General features: G+C 52.6%; 2 protein-coding genes across 4 annotated transcripts; both read right to left on the bottom strand.

The window, feature by feature from the left end:
• Positions 1 to 1,458: 1,458 nt before the first annotated feature.
• On the bottom strand, positions 1,459 to 18,107 carry Cul7 (cullin 7). 2 transcript variants are annotated; one of them, XM_070023704.1, is made up of 26 exons: positions 17,956 to 18,107; positions 16,481 to 17,158; positions 15,991 to 16,142; positions 15,373 to 15,873; positions 14,504 to 14,642; positions 14,214 to 14,410; positions 13,747 to 13,978; positions 11,977 to 12,211; positions 11,784 to 11,889; positions 10,503 to 10,730; positions 10,187 to 10,277; positions 9,020 to 9,188; positions 8,438 to 8,543; positions 8,090 to 8,185; positions 7,397 to 7,572; positions 6,992 to 7,125; positions 6,597 to 6,779; positions 6,072 to 6,178; positions 5,808 to 5,990; positions 4,839 to 4,999; positions 4,467 to 4,683; positions 4,075 to 4,375; positions 2,571 to 2,716; positions 2,339 to 2,465; positions 2,047 to 2,252; positions 1,459 to 1,845 (listed from the first exon to the last, which is right to left on the bottom strand). In XM_070023704.1, exons 2-26 carry the CDS (start codon positions 17,148 to 17,150, stop codon positions 1,528 to 1,530), a joined length of 5,181 nt encoding a protein of 1,726 aa, XP_069879805.1. In that variant the 5' UTR covers positions 17,151 to 17,158; positions 17,956 to 18,107; the 3' UTR covers positions 1,459 to 1,527. The 2 variants fall into 2 exon arrangements, with proteins under 2 accessions (XP_069879805.1, XP_069879806.1); XM_070023705.1 differs by having other exon boundaries at positions 16,577 to 17,158; positions 17,956 to 18,106.
• A 702-nt stretch (positions 18,108 to 18,809) lies between these two features.
• Positions 18,810 to 23,756, bottom strand: Mrpl2 (mitochondrial ribosomal protein L2). Of its 2 annotated transcripts, none has more exons than XM_070023703.1 (7): positions 23,615 to 23,756; positions 21,986 to 22,154; positions 20,873 to 21,014; positions 20,658 to 20,773; positions 20,474 to 20,584; positions 19,373 to 19,446; positions 18,810 to 19,064 (listed from the first exon to the last, which is right to left on the bottom strand). In XM_070023703.1, exons 2-7 carry the CDS (start codon positions 22,149 to 22,151, stop codon positions 18,852 to 18,854), a joined length of 822 nt encoding a protein of 273 aa, XP_069879804.1. In that variant the 5' UTR covers positions 22,152 to 22,154; positions 23,615 to 23,756; the 3' UTR covers positions 18,810 to 18,851. The 2 variants fall into 2 exon arrangements, with proteins under 2 accessions (XP_069879804.1, XP_069879803.1); XM_070023702.1 differs by having other exon boundaries at positions 23,478 to 23,661.
• Positions 23,757 to 23,788: the final 32 nt, after the last annotated feature.

The following is a 23,788-nucleotide window of genomic DNA, read 5'->3' as shown; positions in this document are numbered from 1 at the left end:
GCTACTCAAGAGGCTAAGATCTGAAGATCACAGTTCAAAGCCATCCCAGACAGGAAAGGCTGTGAGACTGATCTCTAATTAATCACAGAAAAAAGCTGAAAGTAGAGCTGTGACTCAAGTGGTCAAGTGCTAACCTTGAGCAAAAGGAGCTCAGGGACAGTGCCCAGGCTGAGTTCAAGCCCAAGAACTGGAAGGGGAAAAAAAAAAGCTGGGTACAGTGTCTGACATCTATAATCCTAGCTAAACAGAACTGAGATTCAAGGCCAGCCCAGGTAAAAACTCATGAGGCCCTCATCTCAATCAGTAAAAATACAGGCTTAGTGGTATTGCCTGTAACATCTACAGCTTAGACTGTGCAGGAACTGTAGGTATAGCAGCACAGGGCAGAATCCCTGAGCCAGTGCACGCTGGCCTGCCTGCCACAGGAGGCAGATCCCAGAGGAGGGCAGAAAACTGGTACCTGAGCACTAGCTCATAAATAAGCCTGGCTCGCACCAATGAAAGGCAACCTTCTGCTTCCAAGGAGAGGTACCTAAGTGACAAACTGCAGCACCAAATCCAGAGCGCTAAGCCCACCAGTGATACCCTGCCTCCTGCGCCCTCACGGCAGCCAGGAGCCGACAGCACCTGTGTGAAGTGCCTCCAACAGTGAGTCCTGGAATACCCACTTCTATTTGGCCTTCCTGTACCCTGTAACCACCTCTTACCTCCCCCCCAAACTTTCATAGCTTTCTCCCTGTCACTACTGGACTGTGAAAAGAATTTCAGATTCTTCACTTGTCTCTTGTGGCTCTGCCAAGGACAGGACTCCACTCCTGGTCCAGACACCAGTCCTCTGCCTGCCTAGCCGTGCCTCTGTAGGGCCGCCAATCCTGCAGCATACAAGTCTTGCTTGGGGGCTAGACTGGATTTAAGGGTAGGATGTGTAGCCCACTTAAGCAGAGGAGAGGAGCCTGTAGGAGGAAGAACAAACTGAGCTGGTTTCACTCTGGCCTGCTTGGATACAGGTTCCTGGGTGCCTGCAGTGGCTGTAGACATCTCTTATGTCTGGCCCCTGGACTCAATGCTGAGAGGTGGCCAGAATGAACTCATTGGCAGCCTCCGCTGTGCTTCCACATCTGCTCCCCCTGTCTCTGGTCCAACTCCACAAGGAAAGAAAAGGAAGCCCAGCTTGATAACCTGCCCAAGTTACAAAGCATCTGGCCAGTAGCGGAGGTGGGCTTGGGACTTCAGCCCACCAGGGTGAAAGCATTTCTAATTGCTCATCCTCGAAGAGGCTGAGCTCATCCACGGTCACCTAATCCCTTGCCAGGAAGGGGGTGCTGAGACAGATTCCCTCCCGTCCTTTAGGCCTCACCTTGACAACTCCTTGCATGCCAGGCCACAGCCTCAGTGCCAGTAGACTCCTTCCCCCAGCAAAGGGAATGCCCCTTCTCCAGACTCACCACACAGCTCACATAGCAAACTCCTGCATTTTATTTCTGTAGAAAGCCCTGGCCAGGCCTACCCTAGACCCCACCTCCAGGGCTATCGGAAGGTGGAGAAGCTGTGAGTGCAGGAGGCATAGGGCACACCCCGGGAACGGATCTGCAGGGTGTGGAAGGTGAGGGGTGGGTTGGGGCCTGAGATGCCAGGGTTTAGGGACTCGGTGTGGGGCTCCATCACGGTCACAGGGACTGCATAGGACAGCATATGGGGCCGATCATCATGGCGTCTCAGTGTTCCTTTGCCCAAGAGATGCAGGATGCACGAGAGGACGTCAGTGCTGTTGCATGCACCTCCCTTGCCAAGGCTGCTGACCAGCCCCCTGGGAGGACACGGGCCCTTCTGCCAGGCCTCCAGCACCTGGTACCAGAGACCAAAGGGAAAACAGGTCAGAGGCCCTAACTTTGCCCCAATTAGCTTGCATTCCAGTGATGCGTCCCTGAGACCCATTAGGTAAACCCGGTTTCACCTCTCCCACATTGACAGGCTGCACCACAAATGCCTGAAACACACCACCAAGCACGAGCTACACCCTCCTGCACAGTGCCTACCACTGCCTACCAGGCAGACAAGCTGGTCAATGTGTAGGCCCTTGTCCCCGTGGGCCTTGACAATACGGACAACAAGGCAGTTGAGAAGGTTCCGTCTCTTCTCCAAGTTCCGGCCCTCTTCATCCTCAGCTTTCAGGTATGTCTGAGGTGGGACAAGCCACACGTCGCCCCTCCTTGGTCTGGGCTCCTTACTGCCATCTCGTATCTTGAGCACCCCTGAAATAAACACTGGTTGTTTGGCGAGGGCCCTACAGGAGGCCTGATATTGGCATAGTTTGTTCTGTGGCACTGATTGCGCGTACCTCCTGGTACATCCTTCTGCTCCTGGAGGTCCAAGGGGCCTCTTGAAGAGGTGAGGGGCCCAATTGCCTGATTCAGTATGTCCACAGGGAGTCCCGAAAGTGCCAATAGGCTCTCAACAGATACCACCTTAGGAGGAGAGGCAAGAAGCTTTCAGGGACTCCCTAGAGGTGGAGAGAAGAGGATGAAGGAGATTAGCAAAAGCGAGAAAGGAGAGGAAATGGCCCAGGCTACCTTCAGGTCATTGAGATACAGCAGCAGCCACATCTGCACAGTGGACACATGGAGAGTCTGGTCCCCAAACTGCAGCTCCGCCCGGCCCAGCCATGTCCACTGCAGTCTCCTCTGCAGACCTCGCTCTAGGGTAGGGTGGCTCTGACCTGGCGAAGTGGCAGGAAGGGGATGGGAGACAAAGAGTACAGAAAGCATGGAACATGTGCCATTGGCCAAGTTTTGCCTTGCTGACCTCAGCAAAACATGTAGCCCCATCATTTATGGATAGGGTGGCTCCAGATGTGAGATTCCAGACCATCTCAGCTTCTCTGGGCCCAGCTCCCCGGTGAATCGTAGGCAGGCCTGGGTCAGACAGGCTTATTTGTGTCTCTGAGTAGTGCCCATGTTTGTTTGTTTTAAATATATATATAGTGCCTGTACTGAGGTTTGAACTCGGCCTGTGCATTGTCCTTTAGCTTTTTCACTCAAGGCTGGTGCTCTACCACTTGAGTCACAGCTCTACTTCAAGCTTTGTGCTGGATTCAAGCTGGTTCTGAACTTTGATCCTCAGACCTCACCCTTTTGAGTAGCTTGGATTACAGGCATGAGCCGCCAGTGCCCAACTAATGCGCTCGTGTTTTTAGACAAACCATGAAGTGAGGAAGGACCGGCTGAGGCTCTCATCCACCTGAAGTATCTTCGGGGAGCGGAAACTCATTTCCCATGTATCTGGGAGCTCCTGAGGGAAGCTGGCGAGTCTCCTGTTGCTGTCCAGCTCAGGGACCAGCCCCTAGTGGGGGATCTGGGACCACACATGACTGGTTGGAAAAGAACCACACTCCTACTGTAATTGAAAATCTTTCCTGGGAGCCAGGCTCTGGTGGCTCAAGCCTGTAATCCTAGCTACTCAGGAGGCTGAGTTCTGAGGATCATGGTTCAAAGCCAGCCTGGGCAGGAAAGTCCGTGAGACTCTATCTCCAATAAAAACCACTAGAAAACCGGAAGTGGAGGAAGTGGCGCTGTGGCTCAAGTGGTAGAGCGCTCGTTGGAGCTGAAGAGCTGAGGGACAGCGCCCAGGCCCAGAGTTCAAGCCCCACGACCGACCAAAAATAAAAATTAAAAAAAAAAAAAAAGAAAACCAGAAGTGGCACATTGGCTTAAGCGGTAGAGTGCTCGCCTTCAGCTGAAGAGCATGGGGACAGCGCCCAAGCCGAGTTCAAGCCCCATGACCGACCAAAAAGTAATAATAATAATAAAAAGGAAAAAAAAAGACACTCTTTCCTGGCAGCCTCACTCAGGCAGCCTCCTACCTCCACTTACTGGCCCCGCGCTGAGGTTGCTGGGATTTGGCTTCTGATAGCATCTCTACCCCCAGCCAGATCCCAAGCTTCTCCCTTTCTTCTCAGATCCACTTTTTCCTCCTCAGATCATCTTTTCCTCCATTGTCTAAGGGAGTCTTGCTCCCTAAAGATTACGTTTTTACCCACCCAGGCCCCCATCTAGTCCCTCCCACCTAGCTACTCACTCGTGTTGTAGAAGTTAGAGTATCGAGTCAAAGTGCCCCTCAGGGAGGAGGGCAGGCAAGTTTGGGGGTCCAGAGTGTGACAGATGGAGTCAACAGGCCAATAGCGCGGGGACAGGACAATGACAGACACTTCTGGCATTGCTCCTTCAGAGTAGAGGTCCGCCTCTTCCTCCTCTTCTTCCTCCTCTTGTTCTTCTTCTTCCTCCTCCTCCTCTCCTTGTGTCATGGCTATGGCTGCTGCTAATCCAGCATCCTCTTTCTTCTGGCTTTCACGTTCCTGTCCATTGGCCTCATTGCTCACCTAAAGAGGTACAAAGTCCCCAGATAGCCAGGGCCACCTTGGGCCCATGCTACACATGCTTTTCTTCCTCCCTACTATTCCTGGTGCCCACCTGGCTTTTCTTCTCTGTATCTTCCAGCTTCAGGAGTTCCTGATCGAGCTGCTGAAGCTGGTAGACATGGAACTGGCGCTGCAGCTCCTCCGAGGTGCTCAGGCTCTGCAGCATCTGCTGGGGGAGGCGGTTGGGGAAGCAGAGGCCGATCTGCTCCAGCACGGCCCCCTCCAGCCAGCTGGAGCCCACGTTCAGGAGCCGGTCTGACATGTAGTGCCTGCAGGACATACAACCCCGACGGGTCTCAGGGTGAGTACAAGTACAGCCCATCCTCTCCCTCCAGAGCTCCCATCTCACCTGTATCTCAGACTCTCGGGATCCATCAGCTGACCCTGCCCCCTCCTCCCCCAAACACTCTTGGGTTACACTCACTGGTAGTAATGTTCAAAGGTGGTGGCTATCTCTAGACCGGAGAAAATTAGGACAGTTTCCAGGCATCGTTGCAATTGTGCCAGCATCTCCATTCCCCGGGCTCCACCAATCCGGCTGCCTTGAATTCGCTGGTCAATGTTCCGAGCAAACTGCTCACTCACCTGGGTGTTTCCAGAGCAGAGGAAAACCATGGGCCTGGCATGGTAATGCATGCCTCCTAAGATCCTAGCATTTAGGAGGCTGAGGCAGGAGGATTTTGAGTTCAAGGCCACTATCAACTATAACTATAACCGCCACAGGTGAACAGCCAAGTGGGAACAGCGAGAAAGCCATCCACCTGGTCAATGCTTTTTTTTGGTACTAGGGTTTGAACTCGGGCTTTAGTGCTTACTGGCCAGGTAATTTACCACTAGAGCCATGCCTCCAGCCTATGGTCAATCTCTCATTTTTGTTCTGAGGATCCAATCCAGAGCCTGGTACATGCTCTAAAACTGAGCTATAACCCTAGCCTGACCAATATCTGCATTATGCTATTTTATTAAATCATAAAAATTGCACTGGCACTGGTAACTCACACGTCATCCTAGCTACTCAGGGGGCTGAGATCTGAGGATCACGGCTCAAAGCCAGCCCAGGCAGGAAAGTCTATGAGACTCTTATCTTCCATTAACCACAGAAAAACCAGAAGTGGCGCTGTGGCTCAAGTGGTAGAATGCTTACCTTGAGCTGAAGAGCTCAGGGACAAGTGCCCAGGCCCAGAGTTCAAACCCCATGACCGACAAAAAAAAAAAAAAAAATAGATGCTATCCCTTAGGATGACATGCTGTAGGTTACAATTTTTTTCTAATATTCAATAACATGGTTCTAGACAATGACATCTGAATCACTGACGAGTAGTGAAGGTGGGCCATTTGGGAGAGACAAGGAGGGGAGAGGCCCAGGTATCTGGTTTGAGGGATGGGCACTTACGTGGGCAGCTCTGAGAAAAGGGAGCTTTAGCAGAGCACCAGCACAGCCATTCTGCAGCGCCTGCAAGAAGGCTGCTCGTGGGCCAAACAACTCAGAGCTGGACTTCTGGAGGTTATAAAAGCGCTCGCAATAGCGTGGCACAAAGTCATCGTCCCGCCAGTGTGAGGTCAGAAAGTTGTTCACCTGAAAGGAAGGAGCATAAGTGTGAAGAGGCACTCAACAAGCCACCACAGGGCCCCCAACCCCACGCCTGCTTCCGCCCACCTTCTCCTCTACCACAGCCTGCCAACAGCGGGTCAGGTTTCTCATGATGCTGCTGGGCAGGCCCCGAGTAGCCAAAGAGCTCCAATCATGGCTTCTGTTTCTACCCTCTGTGGAGGTAAAGAGGCAGAAAAAGAAGGTCAGCCTTAAGTCAGGTTCCAGCTCACACCTGCAATCCTAGCTACTCAGGAGGCTGAGATTTGAGGATTGTGGTTTGAAACCAGCCAGGGCAGGAAAATCTGAGACTCTTATCTCCAATTAACCACCAAAAAGCTAGAAATGGAAGTGTGACTCTAAGGGAAGAGTGTCAGCCTTCAGCAGTACATACAGGAGACAGTGCTCAGGCCCTGAGTTCAAGTGCCAGCAGCAGCACCAAAAAAGTATCTCAGCCTTTCTGATATACTGCTATCCCCTCCTACATGTGGATGAGATGATAAACTGGAAGTGTGTGATAAACTACTTTGTGTGAATGAGAATCCAGGGAAATGCTCCTAAGCAGAGCTCCTGCGGAGGACCCCTAGTACTTACTAGGCCGAGGGGTGGCCACCACTGGGGGTGCTGTCTCACAGGGCTCCACGTGCACCAGCAGGTGGGTGAGGCGCCGCACCTTAGAAGAGAAAGCTGCTGCCCGGCTCTGGGGGTTGTGAGCAGTCTCCCGACATTCCACATACTGGTCCAAGAGCCAGCCCAGGGGGCTAGCTCCATGCTCATCTGGTGGGTGAGGAAAATAAGCCGTGTCATCTCTTTAGAGAAGCGAAGGGGTTAGATTCATCTGTTTCAGAGAAAGAACAACTAGACTTAATGACATGGGGGAGGGGGGAGCCCTGGGCGAGAAGACAGGGGAACTGGGGTGACCAAAGAGCCAAGAGCGTAACTCAGATGTTTCTGAAGGTTTCATTAGTGAGCAGGTGGCAGGTGGTTACCAGGAGAGGTGATGTTCTGCACCAGGGGGCTGACCAGGGCCTCCCAGCAGGTCTTGCCCAGTGCCTGGGCGGCTTCGTCATCAGGGAGGAAAAGATCAGCGAAGGTCTGCTCCTGGCGCAGAGCCCCATTGAGTCTGAGCCAAAGGAATGAAGGAGCAAGGTGTCAAGACTCAAGGATTAAGTTGCTCAGTGCCCACACCTAGCCGGTTTGCCCCCGAACACACAGCATTTCACAAGTGCTCTGGGCTGACTGCTTTACTCATTCCCAGCTTGCGGGGAGGTTTCTTTTTCCTTCCTATCCCCACGCCAATTAAAGCCCCATCTCACTTCCTCCTGAGAGCCCTACCCCAGCCATTTGTGACAACTTGGCCTACCATACAGACTGGCACACGGGGTTTCACACACCTGGTGCTCAGGTGCAGGAGGCTTCTGCGGTCCTCTGCTATGTCCTGGCTCCATGCCTGTGCCCGAACCATGTAGAAGAGGCGTGTGTGACGACATAGCTGCTCCCGGAACACTGGCCAGAAAATGGGCTTAGGGCCCAGGATCTCCAAACCCCGAATGCGTGTGTCAATGCCACCCTGTAAAACACACACACACACGCACACCTGTTTTCAGTTGCCCACAGCTAAGACCCAGGCACAAGATTTACAACCATGTTGAGGCTCAGGGCTGGGACAAGGCTTAGTGGCAAAGCACTAGCCTAGTGTGCATGAAGCCCTTGGTGCCTCGATCAATTGCAAAATATATATATATATATATATATATATATATATGTATATAAAATATATATACATACATATATATATATATATATATTTTTTTTTTTTACACACATAAACTGCTGGGCTCTGGTGCTCATGCCTATAATACTAGCTACTCAGGAGGCTGAGATCTGAGGATCACAGTTTGAAGCCAGCCCAAATAGGGAAGTCTTTATCTCCTATGTATCACCAAAAAGCCAGAAGTAGTAGAGTGCTAGCCTTGGAGACCAAAGCTCAAGGACAGCACCCTGGCCCTGAGTTCAAGACCCAGGATTGGCACACAAAAAAATATATGACCCATACCCAGGAGCCAAACCACACCCTCTGGCCCCACCTGCTGGCAGCGCTTTATACGGATCTGGATGATGGGCCAGAAGCGAGTGAGGTTCTCTAGGAGGGTCACCCGGCTGGCACAGGGCATCACGTTCACCTGGAAAGGGACAGAAGAAGATGGAATGCCAGCTTCAGCCCCCAGGTGCCTCCCTTCTCCACTCCTAGGACATAAGGCTTCTGACAGAAGGCCCTTAACACGGCCCCTAACGCCACCCGACTGCTCGCAGCCTGGTGCTGTCACACACGCACAGAAAAAGGACTCCTTTCTATGGAGGTTAAGACAGGACGTTAGGAGCTTGAGGCAGATTCTGAGAGGGGTGGGCTAATGGCACAGGAGACCCCCTCCTACCGAGTTGAGTTCCGTGTTGAGAGTACTGGCGCTGTCCCCGCCGCACACCACCACCCGGGCTGGCATGTAGCTTGAGTCCTCACGGGCCACCAGCAGAGTGAGCTTCCTGGGAGTGGGGGAGGAGAAGCCTCTGGAAACCGGAACCTGTCGTATGCATGCAAACAAGAGCCCAGGGGAAGCCGGGCGCTGGTGGCTCACGCCTGTAATCCTAGCTACTCAGGAGGCTGAGATCTGAGGATCGCGGTTCAAAGCCAGCCCGGGCAGGAGAGACCGTGAGACTCCTATCTCCAATAAACCACCAGAAAACCGGAAGTGGCGCTGTAGCTCAAGTGGTAGAGCGCTCGCCTTGAGCTGAAGAGCTGAGGGACAGCGCCCAGGCCCAGAGTTCAAGCCTGAAGAGCTGAGGGACAGCGCCCAGGCCCAGAGTTCAAGCCCCACGGCCGACAAAAAAAAAAAAAAAAAAAAGAGCCCAGGGGACTCTCTGGCCAAATATAGAGGGGTGATGTTTCCCCAAGACACAACAGGGAAGTCATGAGCAGGCACAGGTGTGAGGAGGTATGTGCGCATGTGCAGAAGCTTTACCTGACTAGGACACCACGATGCATGTGCAAGGTGATGTGGTGAGACCCTGCACTGCCCTTTGACTCCCAGTATGTCTTGGGGTTGCGGTCTGTTAGCTTGCAGGCACGGTGTGGGTTGGAAGACACTTCCACCTTCTCCCAGCATTTGTCCTTCAATTCCATATTGGAACCTAGAAGTGAGTGGAAAGAAAAAAGGGTCACAGCCTGCTAGGTTATAAAGGTATAAAGGAAGCTTGGCACCAGCGGCTCAACATGTAATCTTACTAAGGAGGCAGAGGTTTTTTGGTGGTTGTCAGTCATGGGGCTTGAACTCTGGGTCTGGGCACTGTCCCTTAGTTCTTCAAGGAGAGTGCTCTACCACTTGAGCCACAGTGCCACTTCCAGTTTTCTAGTTGTTTATTGGAGATAAGAGTCTCATAGATGTTCCTGCCCTCACTGGCTTTGAACCATGATCCTCAAATCTCAGCCTCCTGAGTAGCTAGGATTACAGGCATGAGCCACTGGCACCTGGCTAGGAGGCAGAGATGCAAGGATCTTAGTTTGAAGTCAGTCCAGGCTGATAAAATCCAAGAGACTTACTATTTTTGTGTGTGATGGTATTTAGCTTTTTCACTCAAGGCTAGTACTTACTACTTGACCCACACCTCCACTTTCAATGTTTTTGGTGGTCAATTGGAGATAAATCTCTTTTGGACTTTCTTGTCTAGGCTGGCTTTGAACTGCTATCCTCAAATCTCACCCTCCGGAGTAGCTAGGATTACAGACGTGAACCTGCAAGGCCTGGCTTCCAAGAGACTCTAATCTACAATTAATCACCAAAAAGCCCCAGAACTGACACACAAAATAATGCAACAGGCAGCCGGGCGCTGGTGGCTCACGCCTGTAATCCTAGCTACTCAGGAGGCTGAGATCTGAGGATCGCGGTTCAAAGCCAGCCCGGGCAGGAGAGACCGTGAGACTCCTATCTCCAATAAAACCACCAGAAAACTGGAAGTGGCGCTGTAGCTCAAGTGGTAGAGTGCTCGCCTTGAGCTGAAGAGCTGAGGGACAGCACCCAGGCCCAGAGTTCAAGCCCCACGACCGACAAAAAAAAAAAAAAAAAAAAAAATAATAATGCAACAGGGAGATGGTATGGGGGGGGGTGCTGAGCAGCTGGGGAGGCTCAAACCTTGGCATAGGTATCTGAGGAACACATCAAAAAAAGGGATCTTGATGGGGCGGTGGGTTCGTCTGTGGTCTTCGATCTGCCCCAGCACTATCTGCAATGGGAACATCAGAGGAAGCAAGTATGGGGGCTGAGAGAGGAACAGGCAAAGACATGGAAACACAGAGGGAGCAAAGGCCAAGCAGCAAGGGGAGGCGGAGGAAGGTGGGAATGTCCAGGCTCACTGGAGTCACTGCTGCCACCAGGTGCAGAAGCGCATCCCCTTCCCTGCCATGGCTTAGGTCCCAGATTCTTACGTAGCGCTGCCCTTCCCCCTGACCTGGATGCAGCCACCCAGTATGTTGGTGGTGAGCTTCCGGTAGAGGTGGGCATGCTTCTCACACTTGAACACCATGTCCCGTAGCTCCTGAGCCATCTCCAGCTTTCCCAGGTGCTTTTCTAGGGCCTTGGAGATGGCATCTCGGGCCCCTAGCTGGTTCAGCACCACAGCATAGTCCCTGCTCACTGAGGTCAGGTGGTGGAGGAAGAGGATCAATTCCTGAAGCACCTGGGAAGGGGCATGGTGGGGGTAGTGAGTATGGGGGCAGGCGTGGGATACAGGGACATGTACAGTGGTGCATTCCTATGGTGGGCTGAGTGCGAGGGTGCGGTAGGGAACAAGACAGGGTGAGGAAGTGAAAAGACAGGGACGGGGAGACACGGAGAACCAGGTGCAGTTAGGAAGGCACAAGGGAAGAACCAAGGGACTCTGCCATTCTGGGATTCTTGGCTACTGAATATATTGAGAAGATGTGCAAAGAATCATGGGTTGTCCCATTCAGGCCCAGCTGTCCCCAGAGCTAGTTGGTAGGCTGTGTTCTGAGGGGACTCAGAGGGACTGGATTTCTGGGTGGATCCTCAGTGAGACCACTTCAGAAACTAACAGCCAAGGGTGTGGATACCTACTGTCACCATGACCCTGGTTCTCTGGGCTCTTCCAGAGCCACGTGCCCAGGCTCTCCTGTAACTTTTTTTTTTTTTTTTTTGGTCCGGTCATGGGGCCTGAACTCTGGGCCTGGGCGCTGTCCCTCAGCTCTTCAGCTCAAGGCTAGTGCTCTACCACTTGAGCCACAGCACCACTTCCGGCTTTTTTTTCTTTTTGCTTATGTGGTGCTGGGGAATAGAACCCAGGGCCTCATGCATGCAAGGCAAGCGCTCTACCACTAAGCCACCTTCCCAGCCCCTTCCTGTAACTCTTACAGTGGATTCTGGTATGTGATCAACTCCTCTGCCCTTCCCCACTTCCTTTCCCATCCTCCTTCAGGCAAAAAAAAAAAAAAAAAAAGCCACTGGAGCTCTTATTCATAGTTTCACAAGAAAACATAAGACACAATAATTAATAATACAGTGGAACCAATAAGGGATGGAGGGTATTGAGAAACCAGAAATCAGGTGGAGCACAAATTCTCCACGGATACCTTGTTAAGAGTGTTTCGATTTGTGAACCATGAGAACACAAAGGCTCTGTCATACCCTCCAAGCCTTGCTCCAGAGCTGTGCCTAAGAGGCTGACCTTGTGACTTCCCCCTCCCAGTATCTCCCAGAAATAGGCCAAAGGTACCTCTCGGTCAGTGTTGGGGGACCGCAGGCAGACCATGCAGGCGTCCATGGCTTCATGCCACGGAAGTAGCAGCGCCTCGGAAAAGTCCACCAGCTGAGTCAGGATTCTGGAAGGCAAGGATGGAAAAGGGAGAGAGCTGTGCAGCTGGCCCGAGGTCTTCTTTGCCCAGCCTTACACCTTACCAGTCCCCCACCTCAGTGCAGTCAGGTGCAAGGTCTTGTTGGTGGCCGGAGTGTCGAGGCTTTGCATCAAGGCGAGGAAGGGCTGGGGCTGCCGCTGGAGCTGCAGCAAACATGGCTTCACCTCATCCTCCCGGCATCCCTTGGTGCTGAGGGCTCGCTCCAGAGCCACAAGGAGATTCCCAGCAGGACCCAAACCCTCCACAAGAGACTGCAGGGCAGGGCTGGGGCTCTGAGGGGGTTCTTTTACTATAGAAAGATGGACATTGAAAGAGAATTGGCCATTCTTAGTGATCAAAGGTTCAAAAAGGATAAATTGATAAACTTTTTCTCTAGTTTATCTTAAAAATAATTTTTTTTCTTTTGATGCTGGGATAGATTTTCAAAAAACAAAACAAAACTCTGTTGGAGACTGGGCACTGGTGACTCACGCCTGTAATCCTAGCTACTCAGGAGGCAGAGATCTGAGGATCAAGGTTCAAAACCAGGCAGAAAAGTCTCTGAGACTTATTTCCAATTGACCAGCAAAACATTGGGAGTGGAGGTATGGTTGAAATGGTAGTGGGCCAGCCTTGAGCAAAAACTGCAACAAGAGCATGAGGCCCTGAGTTCAAGCCCCAGTACCAGCACACAAAAATCTGCCAGGCAGGGTCTGGTGGCTCATGTCTGTAATCCTAGCTACTCAGGAGCCTGAGATCTGATTCAAAGCCAGCCAGGGCAGCAAAGTCTGTGAGACTCTTATCTCCAATTAACTACCAGAAAACCGGAAGTGGCACTGTGGCTCAAGTGGTAGAGTGCTTACCTTGAGCTGAAGAGCTCAGGGACAGTACCCAGGCTCACAGCCCCACAATCGACAGAAAAAAAAAAAAAAATCTTCCAGGTCAGGCTGGGAAGGTGGCTCAGTGGTAGAGTGCTTGCCTTGCATGCATGATGCTCTGGGTCCAATTCCTCAGTACCACATACACAGAAAAAGCTGGAAAGTGGTGCTGTGTCTCAAGTGGTAGAGTGCTAGCCTTGAGCAACAGAGGCTCAGCGACAGTGCCCTGGCCCTGAGTTCAAGCTCCAGGACCAACAACAACAAAAAAATCTGCCAGGTATTAGTGGTTCACACCTGTAATCAGCTACTCATGGTCTGAAGCCAGCCTAGGCAGTAAAGTCCATGAGACTCTTGTCTCTAATCAACCACCAAAAGCTGGAAGTGGAGCTATGGTTCAAGTGGTAGAGCACTAGCCTTAGCAAAAAGTTCAGGGAGAATGTCTAGGCCCTGAGTTCAAGCCCCAGGACCAGCACATAAAACAAAAATCTGTTGGAATTTTCTAACTTTTATACCCATTGTTCTTTCATTTTGTTCCGCATTCTGAGCCGAGACTATGTTGCCCAGGCTGGTCTAGAATTCCTGGGCTCAGGAGCTGGGATGGCTTAGTTGTGGAGTGCTTTGCCTAGATACATGAAGCCCTGGGTTCCATTCCTCAGTACCATATACACAGAAAAAGCCAGAAGTGGTGCTGTGGCAAAAGCAGCTCAGAGACAGGGCCCTAAGTCCAAGCCCCAGGACTGGCAAAAAAAAAAATAATAATAAAATAAAATAAAATCCTGGGCTCAAATAATCTCCTACTTCGATCTCCTGAGCAGCAGGGACTACAAGCACACAGCTTTCCTCTTTCATCCTGAGTTTTGGATCTTTGCCAAAGCATCATCTCTCTCAGATAATATCACCCAACAGTTAGCAGAGTTCCCCCTACCATTTAAACACCTGCTGGAAGGCAGGCCTGCTCAGCACCTACCTTCCATTTTGTCTGTGTCTTCGGATTTCAGAGGCTGCGCTTGGGCTCCCAGAAGGGTTGGGTAGGCTGGGGGCCTTGCCAGGGCCTCGGGCCCATACCTCCTGTAGATCCGGCAGTTGAATAGGTCCCTGAGGGCACTGTCATCAAGTCGCCGTGGCAGAGCCACAAGCAGCTCCTGAGCCAACTCAATGGGCACAGCCAGTTCAGGCAGGATCTCTTCATTCAGGACATGCTATCAGGAAGAAGGTCTCAGTCAGCAGCAGCCCTCGCTCAGAGGTAGGATTGGGCGAATCTCTATACCCATGCTCCTCTCCAAACCTCTCATAGCTGGCTCCTCCCACACAGCTCCTCTGAACATTCCGGACCCCTCTTCTCAGCAGCTCTGACCTCCAGTTCCCCTCAGAGCCTTGCGAATGCCTATGACCACCCAGCCCTGGAAGTAGTGTCTGCAGCCTCGGAGGCTCTACCTCCCCATCCATGTTGTCCTGAAGGAGCTGGACAACCTCCTGCCGATCAGAGCTCTCCAGCTTCCTGACGAAAAAGAGGAGCTCCCACCATTCCGCCTGGGTCAGGTGTTCACTCTCTTCGGCGTCTTCTTCCTCAGGCAGCACATAAGGCACCGCATAGAGCTCCATCATGGGCTTCCAGTGCCAGGAAGGCAGGGCTGGGAAACGACACACAGTCCTGTCACTGCCTACTGGGCCAGATGACTGCCCCTCCCCATCCCAGCTGACCCCTGCTTGCTCCCAGCGCTCACCTCCACCCAGAGCTCCACTGACCACTGCTCCGTGGAACTCATCAGCCTCAACCACATCCTCAATGTCTTCTTCAAAGCCCAGGATTTCCAGCATGTGCCAGTGTACCCAGTAGGTGCGGCCCGTCGACTCCCACAACACCTGACAGTCAGGGCAAAACAGGAGGGAAGTGGAAGAGAGGGCTCAGTGGTGACGGTTTATGCCCCAATGCTAAGGACAGCCTGGGGGGGGAATGACCCCTCCCTAGCAGGTTTGGAAAGACCCCCAAATGGCCAAACACTGACCTATGGGAAACATGTACCCACACCAAAGGAGCCCTTTCTCTTCTAGGATGTGTTCGGCTGGGCCTCTCAGCCTACCGTCGATGGCATAGGAGCCCACACTCCCTCTGGCCTCAAGCACCCCATCACCCCAATCCTGACCTGTGCAGGGCTCTATTTTTTTTTTTTTAATTTTTTGTCAGCTCAGAGACTGAGTGCTGTCCCTGAGTTGTTTTTGCTCAAGGCTAGTGCCCTACCACTTTGAGCCACAGTTCTACTTCAGTTTTTGATTGGTTAATTGGAGATTAAAGTCTCACAGGGACTTTTCTGCCCAGGCTGGCTTTGAACCACAATCCTTATATCTCAGCCTCCTGAGTAGCTAGGATAACAGGCATGAGCCACCACTGTCCAGCCTTTGTAGGACTCTTAATGACACCACTTTCTTCCCGGGTCTGAGCCTCCTCTATGCCTCAATAGTCTCTGCTCTCCCACTGGTGCCTTTTTACCACCTGATCTTACTGAGAATTTGTTCCTCGGGTGGCCCACCAGAGTCGCGCTGTGTAGAAGGCTCAGGCGAAGCTTCATCAGAGCCCCAAGGCTTGTTCTCTCACCTGCACAGGGGGCACACCATTGTTGCTCTGCCGGAATTCACCCTCGTCTCCAGCACTGATTTCCTCATAATTCTCCAGCATCCGCACTCGCATCCCCGGCTGCAGCATGTCCCGCACATACAACGCATAGGTATTGCTGCTTGCAAACTCAGTGGGAGGGCGAAACTGCCTGGACCGCCTGAAGAAGCGATGGGCCTGGAAGGGTGCCGCCCCTGGGCTAGCATCTTCAGCCCGAGGCCGGAAGATGGAATAGGGGGCCCGTGGTGAGCTTCCTGGTTTGCTTGAGGCCCAGTCCCAGCGCATGGCCTGTACCAGCTCCGAGATCAAGGTGCCCATGGCCATACTGAATTCCAGCTCCAGCCGACCCCTCTCCATACTCAGTTCTTCAGGAGCAGGGTTGTTCTGGGCTCCTGCCTCCCCTGTATTGTCATTCAGCTGATCCAGGAGGGACGTGACATGCAAAAAGTGCTTCACCAGGGAGAAGAGCAGCCTTCCCGGGAGCTGTGGGATACAACCCATCTTGGCTTCAGCCCCTTTCCTCAGTGCTCTGTGCCAAGTACAAAGCCTGGCCCTTCACTCTTGTTCACAGTTTCCCCCAACCCATTCCCCACAAGATACCTGTGGCAGCTGAATGCCCTCGAAAGACATAGGATGTTCGGAGAGAGTGGCCTGTGCAAACAGGGCTAGCAGAGCACAGCGGCTATCAAAATCCAGGTGTTTCTCAATGGCCTCTTGCTGACTCAATGACAGAAGGATCTGGGTCCGGGTCCCTGTAACCCACATCCCAATCAGTAACTGCTCTCTGCCCTCCTTCCAAGGCATCGCTCCTAGACTGTGTACAGTTCCTTCACCAGCACTCAGTGGGAATGACATATTTGTTGATTTGCTTCAAACGCCAAAGTTGACTATCTTATTCATACACACACATGCACACGCACACACACACAATCTGCAGTAGTCAAAACTCTAAACTTCTTTTGGACAGAAAGCCAATTAATTAAGGTTCTTGAAGATGCAGACTGTCCTTTCTGCACACATGCCCCCAACCCCATTCCCCCACCCACTTCTTACAAACTCTACAAGAAAGGCAATAGAATCATTTACGTACTGATGAGGTCAGAGGCTCCTGCCACAGTGTCCTGTGTGTCCCTGAGCTGACCCAGCCCCTCTCTGGCTCTCCCTTCCTCCCCAAGCTGCCCCTCACCAGCATCATGGGAGGACAGGGCTTGTATCATCCGGCCTGCGCTCCAGCGGACCTGGTAATCCGGACTACTCAGCATGTGCATGAGCAAGTCCAAGACCCTTGGGTCTTTGAAGACCCCGGTGAGGGGCTCGATGCTGGCATAGGCGCTGAGCACATGGACAGTGTGAAGCAGAGGAGCAGGAGGCATGGTGCCCACACACTCCTCCAGCTGCCGGAGAGCCCTCTGAATCAGGGACTTCACGTCTGTCTCCATCTCCCCCAGCACAGATTTGTCCAGGGCCCCAGCCTCTGCTGCAGATTCCTGAGAAGGCCCAATGACTTGGCCATCTTCACCGAGCATCTTGTGGCAGTTGGCATAGATCTCATCATCAGACATCCATAGCAGGATGTGCTCGGCCTTGCAGTCCACTTGACCCGAGTCCCCATCGTCTCCACGCCTGAGAATGAGCCAGCGGATCTGGTACTCAGGGTGTCCGTCATGGCCCACCCGCTGTCGGACCAGCTCATCAGGATAGGCATGCAGGCCGGGCCCCAGGGGCACCCTGAATTCCCTGTAGCGCAGTTCCCCCACCATCCTGGTACCTGGGGCAACACAAGGATAAGAGAACAGGCAAGCTAGCGTGAGAAGGAGGTCAGGAAATCAAGGACATCCAGGAGTTGGGGAAGCAAATGTGGCAACAGCTGTTGCGCTGGGTGGGGAAAAGCTGGGCCCAGAAGTCGCACGATGTTACTACTACTACGACTACTACTAACTACTAACAAGGCCAGGCAGAGGAACTTCGTACTGTTTGTTCTCAGAACAAAATTTGGGGGCCAAAAGGAGGGTCTCCAAGGTCTGCAGCTTGGAATGGGTTGATCTGGAGAGCTAAGGGGCCAAGGCAGTTATGAGGTGACTCTCAAGGCCTTGAGGCGGGCAGCAGCAGAAGCAGCAGCAGAGGTGCGGGTGGAGGCAGAGGCGATGTTTCAGGCTCGGGGAGAGAGAGCCGGAGTGTGCGGGAAAGGGTGCTATCTCTAAAAACGGAAGTACTGGGGATCCCGAGTGGCAGGACGAGCGACCCAGAGCACTCATGGTGGCGTGGAAATGCGAGGCGCGACGGAGCGGGAGGAGGGGGTGGGGAGCCGGAGCCGGAGGCGCCCAGGACCGGAGCCACTGGAGCAGGGGGGCTGGGGGTGCCGCCGCAAGGCCGGGGAGAGATGCACAGGAGCCCCCGAGGGTGAGGGCGCGAGGCTCGGTGGGCCTGAGCAGCCCAGGGCCTGCGCCGCGGGGTGGGGGGGCTAGGCCCAATAAAGGAGGACCCCCAGGCAGGCGGGGTGGGAAAGGGGATGCGAGGCCGGGGGCGCGGGGTAGGGGCAGGGAGCGGCGGCGGGGCCCGGGCCACCTCAGAAGTCCGCCGGGGTCCTGGCGCGAGGCCTGTCCTTCGCACAGCTAGGGCCGCGGCACAGACGATGGCGGCGCGGCGGGCGCGGGTTTGGGCCCCGCCTGGGCCCCCCGAAGGGGTCGAGGCCGAGGCGGGAGGGGGCGTGCCTCGGCGGGACGCGCGGGCGGGCGGGGGGCGTGGCGCGGGCCCGCGGCCACGTCCTCGGCGCCCCGGCGGCGGGGCGGGGCGGGGCCTGGCCGTGGCAGGGCGGGGCCCGGCCCCGGAGCCCGCCCCGCCCCGCGCTCACCCGGGAGCCGCAGCTCATTTCCGCCGCATCCAGCGGAAAGCAGGGGGCCCGGGAGAGCGCGGGGCGGGGCCGCGAGTGCCACCGCGGCGGGGCTGGCGCGGAGCCGCCTCCGGCCGTGCGCGCCGCCCTTTCCTCTTCCTCCGGATCCTCCCTCGGGCCTACCCCTTCCCCCCCCCCCCCCCCCCCCCCCCCGCCTCCGGTGCTCCCGAGGCCCCACCGGGAAAAGGCCGTGGAGGTCACGCAGCTCCCCACCCCTCCCGCGCTCTCCGCTCTCCCGGACCCGTTTACTCAGTTGACCAAGTCTGTGCGTCCCATAAAATGAGAAAGAATAGCCGGCGCCGGCGGCTCACGCCTGTCACCCCAGCTCCTCAGGAGGCTGAGGTCTGAGGATCGCGGTTCAAAGCCAGCCTAGGCAGGAAAGTCCGTGAGACTCATCTCCAATGAACCTCCAGAAAACCGGAAGTGGCGCTGTGGCTCAGGTGGTAGAGCGCTCGCCTAGGGACAGCGCCCGGGCCCAGAGTTCAAGCCCCGCGGCGGACAAAAAAATAAGAATAAAGCCAGTAGCAGATTAAGATGGGGGAACACTTTATTAAAATAGAGTCCATGGGTATCAGCCCTGGGCAGCCGCAGAGGGCAGTTTCACGTAACTCTTCATGGGGGGCAGTGGTCGAATCTTCCGGCCAGCCCAGCCTCCCTTGCGGTGCCACAGCCCGCTGTTAGGCCTCTTGCCCAGCCAGCGGTTCCGACCCGCTTTGCCAATGACGCGTTTGTTATGATCCACGTTGGATACTCGGCCTACTGTTGCTATGCACGTATCGAGCACCTAAAGGAGAAAGGAGAAGAGGATGCACTGCGGGGAGGGGGGCGGGGGAGATCCTCTACTGACAACCCTTGCTGGGAGCCTTATCTTCAATGGGCCAGAGGAGAGGGAGAGCAGGGTGTATTGAATACAAGCCGTGGGATCCTAGGGTAGGAACTGGGTTGAAAAGAGGTATTTCTACTTATTCTATTAAGGTGTCTGCCTGACAAAGCATGGGTGACAAAGGACAGGTGCAGCAGGAGGCCCTGTGAAGAGCTACGTTCCAAAGATTCTCCCTTTGCGGCTCTACTCACCCATAACCTCATACTCACCTGCATCTGCCTCTTAGAGGGCAGCTGGATAATGGCTGTCCCGTTCACCTTCCGCAGCAGCACACCACAAGTCCCTGGGGAAGGGAAAAGCAGCTTTGCCACCCTCCACAGGGAGGCATACCCCTGTATCCTTGCTCTGCCCTTTAGGAGCAGATACAATAGAGAAGGCAGCATATACAATATTTTACGTCAAAAACCCCAGCAAGCAACAATCATCCTTATGTTCCTTTTTTTCCCCCCTGCAATACTGAGGGGTTATTTTGTTGTTGTTGTTGTTGTTGTTGTTTGTGCCAGTCCTTGTGGCTTGAACTCAGGGCCTGGGTGCTGTCCCTAAACTTTTGTGCTCAAGGCACTAGTGCTCTACCACCAGAGCCACAGCTCTACTTCCAGCTTTTTGGTAGTTAATTGGAGACAAAGAATCTCACAGATTTTCTTGTGTAGGCTGGCTTCAAACTATGATCTCAGCTTCCTGAATGGCTACTATTGCAGGTGCCAGCCACAAGTGCCCAGCAATTCCGGGGTTTGAACTCAGGTTTTGCACTTGCTCAGATTGCTTGCTCTACCACTTGAGCTATGCATATCTGCAGCTTGGCTTTTTAAAGGTTATTTTGAAGCCGGGCACCGGTGGCTCATACCTGTAATCCTAGCTACTTAGGATGCTGAGATCTGAGGATCGTGGTTCAAAGCCAGCCCAGGGAAGAAAGTCCCTGAGACTCTTACCTCCAACAAACCACTAGAAAACCAGAAGTGGCACTGTGGCTCAAGCGGTAGAGCACTTGCCTTAAGTTGAAGAGCGCAAGGACAGAGCCCAAGCCTAGAGTTCAAGCCCCATGACCGACAAAAAAAAAAAAAGTTATTTTGGAGTCAAAGTCTCTGGAACTTTTCTGCCCAGACTGGCTTTGAACCTTGATCCTCCAATCTCAGCCTCCCGAGTGGCTAGGGTTATACATGTGAGCCACTGGTTTCTGGCTCATATCCCTAGTTTTATTCTCTTCTACTCTACCAGTGGACTAGATGTAGACCCATAGGTCCAAGGAATTGTGACTTCAGTACTCTTTAGTGTTCCAAATTATGGGACCTGGGGAGACCCTTTCCCCATACCTGCAGCTCGGATGTACTGGGCTCCTCGTCCTGGCTCACTTTCCACATTGTTGATGAGGGTGCCCACGGGCAGAGCCCCAAGAGGATGTGCATCACCTTCTTGAGCAGCAACTAAAAGACAGAATTTCATCAGCACTAGAACCTTTGAAGTCCCAAGCCCATGCATCTGGTAGCCACCTCTCACCTGCCATTCGGCCTATGTGGTTAGAATTCAGGATTATATCTCCCACCTTCATGTTTTCTGTGGCAATGATCCAGCGTTTCCGGCCTCCCCCAGCAACCAGAGCTATGTCTGCTGACCTGTTCAGGATGGTGGACAAGGGAGCAAACCATCATGTTTGGGAATTTACCCTCCAGTCATTCATACCACACTATCACCATCCCAGGTTCCAAACTTGCCTACAGGGATCATAGCGGACTACAATAACCTTCTCCTCAAAGGGTCCTGGCTTGGTATCCTGCTCCGGCCGGAACCGCAGGAAATCAATCATGCGATAACGCTGCTTATGGCCTCCACCAATACCATGCACTCGGATGCGGCCTGTAGTCAAGACAGTCAGAGACAAGATCCGGTCAGACCATTTCCATTCCCGGCACTGGGAAGAGACTTGTTCAGGGAATAGTGTTTCCCAATATTATGGCACAAAAAGAAAATGATATAGGGCTGGGGTGTATCTTAATGCTGAGGCCTGTGGTTTGATACCCAACATTGGGGAAGAATAAGAAAGTGAAAAAATTTTCATAGCATGATAGGGAAGGTGGTAAGGCAACACCTATATGGATCTTGATAAAAATAGAATTCTTCTAGCACTCAGGAGGTAGAGATAAGAGGATTATGAGTTCTGAGGCCAGCTTGGGTTACATAGTGAGACTCACAAAACAAAAATAAATACTGGGTACCAGTGGCTCACACCTGTAATTCTAGTTGCTCAGGAAGCTGAGATCTGAGAGTTGAGATGTGAAGCAAGCCTGGACAGAAAAAAATCTACTTGACTCTATATGTAATTAGCCATCAAAAAAGCTGAACTGAAGGTGTAGCCCAAATGGTAGAGTGCCAGCTATGAAGGAAAAAGTAGAGTGAGATTGTAAGGCCCTGGTACCAGCACACAAAAACAAAAACACAAGGTCTCAAGATATCGTTCAATGGTATAGTCTTTGTAGCAAGTGCTCTAAATCTGATCCTCAGAACCACAAGAAAAAATATCCTGTAAATTCTTTTCAAATTACAGAATTCAGTAAGTTTTAAAAGACTCTAAATTATACGTAAGTAATTTCAACTGTTGTAAATTTGGATAGGTATGAAGAAAAATGCAAGACACTTGCTATATATGGCCAGTTGTCTGTTAGTTTTTATTTCAGTCTAGTTTTAATGATGTTCTACATGTATAATGTAGGATGTATGTTTTATAATTATATACCTCTGCCACTTTTCAAAGTATCTTATTATACACATCTATGGCCCTAGCATGTTCTTTTTCTTTACTACTTAAGACCCCAGACCCTTTCTCCCACCTGTGTGGTCTCGACCTCCAGACTTCCTCATCTTCACTGGTTTAGTAGTGTAAGTAGTACGACTCTTCCAGGACACAAACTTGGCATTAAGGCTCGCAGAAGTAAGCACTGGACGGCAAGGGAGCAACATAGAGGCAGATGGCAGCTGAAGGAGGGCATTACTCATCACCTAAGGATAAAAAGAAATCTCTCAGGCTAGGTGCCAGGGACTCACACTTATAGTCCTAGCTACTCAGGAGGCTGAGATATGAGAATCTTGGTTCAAAGCCAGCCCCAGCAGGAAAATCAGTAAGACTTTTATTTCCAGTTAATCAGCAAAAAGCCCAAAGTAGAGGGGTAGCTCAAGTGGTGGAGTGCTAACCTTGAGTGAAAAAGTGAAAAGGGCACCAGTACCAATATAAAATAAAATCAAAAGCCCCAAACAAACAAAAACTCTCTCACTTGAGAGCTAATTGAAAGAGAAGCATCAGAGAACCAAATCGGAGGGCCCAGACCAACTTTAGCTTGTAATCTACTTTCTTTTTGGAAGTGTTCTAGACCAGCTGACCAAAATCTTCACCCTTCCTAGCCTGCCTAAATACGTGCTGAATGTTTATCCAAATATATGTGTGTTGATTGCCTCTCCTCATTCAATCTTCTCACCTCTGAGGCATGTTTACATTGTGTTCTCTTGGTCTTCTCCTAAATTTGACTTAATTTCTCCTCCAGGAAGCATTTCTTTCCCTGAATAATTCCCTTCTCCAGAGTTGGTAACTTCCACATATCCATACACTGCCACTAATACTTATGCCTTTTGCCCTCTTCATTATGGTTCCAGGAGTTTCCCACATATGAATGGAGGGAAGTGATTTCTGTCTTGTTCTTTGTGTTTCCAGGATTTCATAGAATTAGATTGGCCTGCCAAACTCTGCAATCATCAGCTTGAAAAACCTAAAGAAGCAAGATTGAGTTTTCGGTGACTCACAGTTGCCCACACTGGGCCTGAGGATATCTTCTCCTGAGATCTCTATCTTTGGCATCTGGTCGTGCCTGCATTCTCTACTTTCAGCAGTAGCTCATGCTTGTAGGGGTCATAATGGTTAAGAAGCACGGGCTCTGGGGAAGACGCTCTAGCTCAGTGGTAGAAATAGTGCTTATCATGAGCCAGTACCTGAGTTCAATCCCCAGCATACACACGCACACACACATACACCCACAGGTTTTGAAGCCAGACTGATATGAGATTGTTCGTCAGTTTTTCTCACCTGTGAAATAGGAATGACTACCTAACAGTGACTGAAAGGCGCTCATCTGAAAGGCCTATTCCTAATACCTTGCATTGCAATCGTAGACAACTTGTGGTCTGCATATGCATTTGCACACCAATATCTCGTGTGAGGAATCTCGCCCTATGAGAGAGCAGCACGAGGAGGGATTGCCGGCATCCTCCACTCCCCACCCCTGATCGCCCTCTCTACAGGTATCAGGCTCCTTTCTGGGTGAGGCGGGTTACCTGGGCTGCAGGGAGCACACTAGGAACGGGGGCGGAAACAGCGGAGGGCGCCAGGCTCAGAGAGCCCAGGGCGCGGGTCAGGGCCCGCAGAGCCATGGGGTGGGCCGGCTGCTCGCGCTTCAGCGCGTCTTCTTTACCTTTACCCGGACTGCCTGGCGCTCCGAGAGGACGTCATCGTTCTGGTCAGCGTCGCGGTCCAAATTCCGTAAAAGGAGGCCGCTCCCGTCCCGCCCCCAGAACGTAGCCACAGCCAATCGTCTGGCGATGTATATACCACGTGACCGGAGAGCCGGCCCCGCCCCTCGGAGCCG

The sequence above is a fragment of the Dipodomys merriami genome, unplaced genomic scaffold, assembly GCF_024711535.1.
Source record: "Dipodomys merriami isolate MVZ:Mamm:240054 unplaced genomic scaffold, mDipMer1.0.p SCAF_16, whole genome shotgun sequence".
In the NCBI taxonomy this organism is placed as follows: domain Eukaryota; kingdom Metazoa; phylum Chordata; class Mammalia; order Rodentia; family Heteromyidae; genus Dipodomys; species Dipodomys merriami.
This window is presented reverse-complemented; position numbering and strand designations above follow the sequence as displayed.

What these genes read in the sequence shown, in the direction of transcription:
- Cul7 (XM_070023704.1), bottom strand. Translation starts at nt 17,150, where the DNA reads ATGGTGGGGGAACTGCGCTACAGGGAATTCAGGGTGCCCCTGGGGCCC. An exon ending in AGGCTGTGGTAGAGGAGAAG is followed by an intron (nt 5,991 to 6,071) that starts GTGGGCGGAAGC and finishes CCTTCCTTTCAG; the next exon opens with GTGAACAACTTTCTGACCTC. An exon ending in CTTTTCTCAGAGCTGCCCAC is followed by an intron (nt 5,000 to 5,807) that starts GTAAGTGCCCAT and finishes GGAAACACCCAG; the next exon opens with GTGAGTGAGCAGTTTGCTCG.
- Mrpl2 (XM_070023702.1), bottom strand. Translation starts at nt 23,573, where the DNA reads ATGGCTCTGCGGGCCCTGACCCGCGCCCTGGGCTCTCTGAGCCTGGCG. An exon ending in CCACATAGGCCGAATGGCAG is followed by an intron (nt 20,585 to 20,657) that starts GTGAGAGGTGGC and finishes TCTGTCTTTTAG; the next exon opens with TTGCTGCTCAAGAAGGTGAT. An exon ending in CCAGTACATCCGAGCTGCAG is followed by an intron (nt 19,447 to 20,473) that starts GTATGGGGAAAG and finishes TCCCTTCCCCAG; the next exon opens with GGACTTGTGGTGTGCTGCTG.